Consider the following 7,634-nt stretch of genomic DNA (forward strand, 5'->3'; position numbering starts at 1 on the left):
TAGAGAGAGAGACAGAGAGAGAGAGACAGAGGAGAGAGAGAGAGAGACAGAGACAGAGAGAGAGAGACAGAGAGAGAGAGGAGAGAGAGGGAGAGAGAGAGAGAGAGAGAGAGAGAGAGAGAGAGAGAGAGAGAGAGAGAGACTATAGAGAGAGAGAGAGAGACTATAGAGAGAGAGAGAGAGAGAGAGAGACAGAGAGAGAGAGAGAGGACAGAGAGAGAGAGAGAGAGAGAGAGAGAGAGAGAGAGACAGAGAGCGAGAGAGAGAGACAGAGAGAGAGAGAGAGGAGAGAGAGAGAGAGGAGGACAGAGAGAGAGAGAGAGGACAGAGAGAGAGAGACAGAGAGAGAGAGAGAGAGAGACAGAGAGAGAGAGACAGAGAGAGAGAGAGAGAGAGAGAGAGAGAGAGAGAGGTTGTTATGGACAGGCTTCAGCTCTCTCTCTATATCTCCCTTTGCGCAGCTGCCGGAGGCGCGTGAGTCTCTGTAGCGCGCGTAGAGTTACTGCACTGACCTCCACTCAGCTGGACCTTCAGAGAGAGAGAGAGAGAGAGTATAAGTGTGTGTGTGTGTGTGTGTGTGTGTAGGTGAGCGTGCGTGTGTGAGAGAGTGTGTTTTGGGAAGCTTTACCATGAGCTGCCTGGATGTCGCGCGCCCGCTCTACAGCCACCCCGCAGCATTCAGCAGCGCAGCGCAGGTGAGTGCGCACGAGCTTCCAGCGTGTTCATGCTTTCACACTGGTGGGGGAACTGGGACCCTGCAAGGGGAGACAAACATGCATGCGCGCGCACACACAGACACACACTAGGGGTGTAAATTTGTGACCTCGCGCCTATTCTTTGGAAAACGATTCAGTTCAACGCATATAAAAGTTCTTGCCATAACATTAAAAACCACCCCGTTGATGTGGGTTCGGTGGCTCCTGTCGAGGGGTGGATCTATCAGTCAGTGAGTGAACAGTCAGGTCTTGAAGGTGATGAAGGTGATGAAGGTGATGAAGCAGGAAAAATGGACAGGCGTAAGAATCTGAGACACTTTGACAAGAACCAAACCGTGATGTTCTAGATAATGACTGGGTCAGAACCGTGGTTAGTACCTATCAAAAGTGCTCCAAGGATGGACGACCGGTGAACGGAAACATGGTCATGGGCGCCCAAGGCTCTCACTGATGCTCATGGAGGCCCCGTCCACCTCACAGCTTACAGAACTTACAGGTTCTGCTAAGGTCTTGTGGAGTCTGTACTTCAGTGCGTCAGTGCTGGTTTGGACCGACTCAGTATTGTACAGGTGGTTTTAATGTTATGGCTAATCAGAAATGATGATGAATGTTCAGTAAACCGCCATGAAAATGAGAAGAACTCAAGGCTGTGTACAAGGTTCTCCAAGGGTTCTTATGTAAAGGCAATGGTTCTAAACAGTGCTTAACTGGGTCTTTGCCCGGGTCCTGGGTTCTTCTCTGTGATGGAAAACCTCTAGAGCTTTTTTCAAGTGGATCTATTCACCAACAAAAAGGGTTCCACTACATCCGAGAACCCTTTCTGAGAACCTTATATAGAAGTCGGTGCTCTGGTTTGACGTATTTCTAAGAACTCTCTTAAGTTCTTTCATTATTGAATTTTAATATCGTGATTAATATCATATCGCAGCCATATCGGATCCCCCTGACCTGCATCTTCTGACTGGACTGGACTGGACTGGTCATTACGACACTCTTTGGCAGTTCCTTTACCCTCTCTCTCTCTCTCTCTCTCTCTCTCTCTCTCTCGCGCCTCTCTCTCCCCCTCCTCAGTCTCTCTCTGCTGTGAGCAGCCCGTCGTTGCCGTCTCTCCGCCGGGACTCCATGGACGGCTCTGGGTCGGACTTGCCCTCCGCTGGGCAGAAGGAGAAGCAGGACGTGGCGGAGGCGGAGTACCTGAGCTCACGCTGCGTCCTCTTCACCTACTACCAGGGTGACATCAGCAGTGTGGTGGACGAGCACTTCTCCAGAGCGCTCAGCACCTGCAGCGACGCACCGGGCAAGAGGAGGGGCCTGTCGGGCACAGGTGAGGTTCTGGAGGATCCATTGCAGATTCTAGAGGATTCAGGTTGGGTTCTGCTGGGCCAAAATAGGGCTCTGGGGGATCCAGAGTGGTTCTGAAAGATCTATGGTGGATTCTTTTATTACCCAGAGAGGACCCAAGTTCTTGAGGACCTAAGAATCCATCCAGAGCGATTCTGGACGCAGTGTCCAGTGGGAGTACTTGAGGATCCATTGCACGCTATTAATCTTCTAGAACCAGCCTGCACTGGATCCTCCAAGATTTCTCCAGAACCTGTGTGTGATCCCTCTTTATCATATAGACCCCCCAACACACTACATCCAGTACAGGGTCCAGATAGTGTTCTGCATGATCCACAGCAGGGTCAGGGTATCGCAGAATAATTTTGGCAGAATTCAGAGTGGGTCGGGTAGACTCTGGTGGGTAGCGGGTGCAGAATGGGTTGTGGAGTACACAGAGAAGGTTCAGGAGGAGGGTTCTGGAGATGTCAATATCGACACCAAGTGCAAAGCCTGGTGCAAAATAGTGCCCTTATAAGCAGGAGGTGAATCCCTGATCGCACTGAGCGCTAGCGGTCAGGATACCCAGCCTTATAGCGGCTCTAGGGCAGGCTCTCGTCTCTCGCCCTCTCGCCCTCTCTCTCTCTGACATCTTCATTCCACTCCGCGATGTTGCTTCCTGCCTCCCAACAGATACTATGTTTATACGTGTTGGTAATCTCCGAGGCTCGAGGTTGTATCGGCTTCAAAAAGCTCAGGCGGCCTTGCAATCCCTCAACTGAGATTTATGACCACCCCGCCCCCCACCCCACTTCAGAGTCACCCCCGTCAACCCCCCCGTCAACCCCCCCCCCCCCCCCCCCGTCAACCACCATCTGATGTAGACTACATCATCGGTGTCTTTTTTCGGAAGAATTCTAAATATAAAAGTAACGTCTAAAAACATAAAAAACACCCCCCCCCTCCCGTGACATTCTGTAAGGGCTGACGGGTGGCTACTGAAAACAACAGGTGGGGTCAGGAGGGATGGGTTGGGGAGGAGGGGGGTGTTTGGAAGAGGTTTGTTGGGGGGTACTGTCCCAACACAGGAGTGAGAGATGTCACCACAGCCAGTGATTTAAAGTGGCAAAGTCCTCGTGCTGTTTTTCCAACAGCATAAAGCCACTGCCTTATATAGTCTGCACTGCAGGACCTGCGGACTGAGGGGGGACGGCCTTCATCCACAGCCCTCTCTCACTCTGAGTATCCCCCTATGCACATTGTATAGCTATACACCGTGTGTCCAAATCTTTGTGGACACCCCTTCTAACACTGTGTGCACCCATTGCTGACACAAACACAGCTTGTCTAGTCCCTGTAGAGAAGAACTACTGCCAACTACTGCCAAAGTTCTGGATGGAGGAGCTCCATCCAGAACTTTTGGATTGGATGAGTTGGGGATGATGAGGTGGGGTGGTGATCATCATCCAACATCCTGACCTCACTAACACTCTTGTTGCTGAATTCAGTCAAATCCTCACAGCAATGCTCCTGCTCCAGAATCTAGTGGAAAGCTTTCTTCCCTGGACAGTAGAGACAGTTACTCCAACAAAGGCAAGATAAACTCTTTTAATTCCCTTGATTTCAGAAGAAGCAATGAACAGAATGAGCAAGTGTCCCAATACTTTTGTCCATTTAGTGTAGAAGGTTCAAGAGGAGAGCATGGTGCTAACTGCAGGCCTACATTATTACACACGCTCCTCAAAGCATGTGGAGGTGTTCCGTAATCTCGACTTGCTTATGTGGTGTTCTACACTGTATGACTCACTGGTATCTAGAACGTGGAACACAGGAGCTGCAGACATGAGGCCTGAATTTAGTGAAGATCTGATAAATTAAAGGGGCACTTCGGCCAACGTTAACGATTGTTTAGCCGGGGCCGAGCATTTTTCAAGCAGTATTGAAGTAGTTCTTTGAATTGTCTTGGTTCTATATAGAACCATGTTCTTTAGTGAAGAACCTTTGTAGAACCTTTGAGGATGTATTTGCATATTGCCTGCTGGGTAATGTAGTGACAGAACACTGACGAACATGGACATGATGTAAAATTGGAAACTCTCCACATCAGGTGAAGGTTCTTTAAGGTTCTCCACACTCAGACCCACCCAGACTCCTCTACAAACATGGTTCTTTATTGAACCAAAAGCTAATCCCAAATAGACTTACACTGTAAACATGCACTGCAGTACGGTTCTAAAACCCAGGCCTCAGTATCGGCTGATTTCCATCGTAGTACGTGATGCAGTGTCCAAGGCCGAGTGCTGGCCTAAGTGTGTGAGGAGTTAGCCATGCTAACAGGTGGCCATTAGCTTCCATTATGTAGCGACGTTAGCCTCGGTGCTCCGGTGCTGTTCCTCGCTCACGGCCTCATTCATAACGTTCCTTTTTGTCCCGTCTGCATGATCCAATCAGGAAGAAATCTGGAGCACTGAGTCGGGGAGGGGTCAACATCACATGAAACCACGTGACATGCATGACCTCACCCTGAGGCAGGGGTTCCAGATGACCTCATATGTGGACACTCTGCGGCTACTGACAACCTGAAACGCTCTGAGTCATCATCCCCAACTCATCCCAAAAGTACTGGATGTAGCTCCTCCACCATCATTCCAGAGAACACAGTTCTTCCACTGCTCCACAGCTCAATGCTGGGGGGCTTTACACCCCTCTAGCCCACTCCTGGCATTAGGCAGCATGGTGCCAATAGATTCATGTATGCTTATGTGCTACAGGGAGTCCTATTCTATTGCCAGTGCTTCTCTACAGGCACCGGACAAGCTGTATGTTGTGCATTTGCACTTCTGTGTCAGCAACTTAAAGTTGCTAAATGCATTCATCAGAAGGGGTGTCCACATACATTTGGACATAGTGTTTTTAGGTGTGATGAGGAGCAGAATCCTGAAGAAAATTGCGAATTCAGTCCCAGAATCATTTGAAGGACTTTTAGGAACATCTGGAATCTGAAAGTTTGACGTCTAGAACAATGTGAAGATTCATTTGGAGCTTCTGAAGGTCTGTCAGGTTGCTCTAAACCTCCAGAACCTTTTATTATGAGTTCTATAAGGGCTTTATTGTTGTTTTGACTCAAAGAACCCCTTTTCAGAGCTGTGTAGAACCCTTATTTGTTAGTAGTGGTGGTCTCAGACTTTTGGAGCCCACTGCATTACTGAATAAACCCTAGCCTGCGGCTGTGTTTCTGTCTCTCTCTCTAGAAGCTCCGTCTCCAAACAGTCGGAGGAGTTTCCCTCCATCATTCTGGGACAGTAATTACCCCTCTCTGCCCAGCCGACCGCACTGCGATGCTCCGGGCGCCCCTGCTTACTCCATGGACCCTTACGCCCAGGGACTGCATCCTGGGTTACCTCATGCACATCCTCACCCGCACCCCTCAGACTCCTGGGGGTACGCCCAGACTCAGGCGTACGGGCCCCCGCGGCCTCTTCATGAACTCTATACCCCCCCAGGACTGGAGCCCCACTACAGCCCCCTGCTTATGCCCACAGTCCGGCCGCCTCACCTGCCCGCCCTGCCGGGACATTATGAGGTAGGGAAGCTGGAACCGACAGCCACATGGCCGCTGCTGCCACCACCGGGGGACGTGGCTATCGCCCTCAACATGGACCCAGGTAAGACAGAACCCCCACTGACAATCTCGAATCATCTGTGTGTGTGTCGCTTCAGATCTAGAACCTAAATCTTCTAAACCGAGAATGAAGCTTCACTGCATGTCCAAATGTTTGTGGACACCCTTTCTAATGAATGCATTCAGCTACTTTAAGCTGCACCCATTGCTGACACAGATGTGCAAATGCACACACACAGCTTGTCTAGTCCCTGTAGAGAAGAAGTACTGCCAATAGAATAGGACTCTCTGGAGCAGATCAACATCATGACCCTATTGGCTCCATGCTGCCTAATGCCAGGCGTGGGCTAGAGGGGTGTAAAGCCCCCCAGCATTGAGGAGCTGTGGAGCAGTGGAAGAGCTGTGTTCTCTGGAATGATGGTGGTGGAGGAGCTCCATCCAGTACTTTTGGATGGGATGAGTTGGGGAGTTGGGGATGATGAGGTGGGGTGGCGATCATTTAATCCAGTCGAATGATTTAAACATCTTTGTTCTAGAACAACTCACAAATTGACTCCTGAAATCATCTGAATCTTAAGATCTAGAACTAGTTGAAGTTTGACTTTTGGAATCATTCATAAATTGAGTTCCAGAATGACGTGAACCTTAAGTCCTTGATTCATTTAGAAATGGAGTCCTGAATCGATTTGCTGAACTGAATCTTAGAATCATTTGGAGAAAGTTTTAGACAGATTTGAAGCTTGAGATTCTCAAAACTTGAGACTAAGTTTGATTGCAGGGTTAGTTTGAAGCGCAGGTTTTGGAACCATCTGTAATCAGAGTCCTGAAACCATTAGAGGCTTGGGTTCTAGAAAGATTCGAAGACTGCACTATGGAAACATTCGCAAATTGACACCAGGGCTGATTTGAAACGTGAGAATCATTGGAAGCTTGAGTTCTGTTATGCTTGGCTTGGTGGGGTCACTCCCTCCATGTGTGTGAGTGGTGTTACAGTGGACATGTATGCAGATGTGCAAAACCCCCGAAGCTTCTGTTAAAAGGAAAAAAAAGGAAAAGTCTCTTGCTGAATCACGTTGAGCATAAATACATACCTCTCCAACCCTGTATCTCACAACAACATATACAGTCGTAGAATTACAGTAATGTTACAGTAGATGCTAAATAATTTATAGTGGATTCTGAATAATTTATAGTGGATTCTGAAAAATTCATAGTGGATTCTGAAAAATTCATGGTGGATACTAAATTAATTTATAGTAGATTCTGAATAATTCATAGTGGATACTAAATTAATTTATAGTAGATTCTGAAAAATTCATAGTGGATACTAAATTAATTTATAGTAGATGATAAATAATTTATAGTAGATGCTGAATAATTCATAGTGGATACTAAATTAATTTATAGTAGATGCTGAATAATTCATAGTGGATACTAAATTAATTTATAGTAGATGCTGAATAATTCATAGTGGATACTTAATAAATTTATAGTAAATGATAATTCATAGATTCTGCACAATTCATAGTGCATACTAAATTAATTTGTAGTAGATGATAAATAATTCATAGATTTTGCATAATTCATAGCAGATACTACATTAATTTGTAGTAGATGATAAATAATTCGTAGTAGATGCTGAATAACTCATTGTGGATGCTAAATTAATTTATAATAGATTCTGCATAATTCATAGTGGATACTAAATTCATTTATATTAGATGCTGAATTGTGTCCAGATTTTGGACAGTAGTGGTTACAGCAGACGACTGTTCCAGCTGAGAGTCTGGTGGGGATGTCTTTGTGTTTACTGCTAACCCCTCAGCGTTGTTCTCATTGTGTGTACAGGATGCTCCTAGCAGCCATGGAGACCTGTCCTGCGTCCTCCAGTGTCCTTATTGTCCTCTCTTTTGTCTGTGTTCACACCCCCAGGCTTACCAGCACATAAGAAAGGAAAGGAGCTGTACTGGTTCTAA

The 7,634-nt window shown here is 47.2% G+C and overlaps 1 protein-coding gene across 1 annotated transcript; it reads left to right on the forward strand.

Moving 5' to 3' along the window:
• Positions 1 to 617: 617 nt before the first annotated feature.
• On the forward strand, positions 618 to 7,634 carry vgll2b (vestigial-like family member 2b). The gene is made up of 4 exons (XM_072690147.1): positions 618 to 695; positions 1,788 to 2,040; positions 5,288 to 5,701; positions 7,591 to 7,634. The coding sequence occupies exons 1-4, from the start codon at positions 630 to 632 to the stop codon at positions 7,632 to 7,634; spliced, it is 777 nt and encodes a 258-aa protein (XP_072546248.1). The 5' UTR covers positions 618 to 629.

This window comes from Salminus brasiliensis, chromosome 10 (genome assembly GCF_030463535.1).
Source record: "Salminus brasiliensis chromosome 10, fSalBra1.hap2, whole genome shotgun sequence".
NCBI lineage: Eukaryota > Metazoa > Chordata > Actinopteri > Characiformes > Bryconidae > Salminus > Salminus brasiliensis.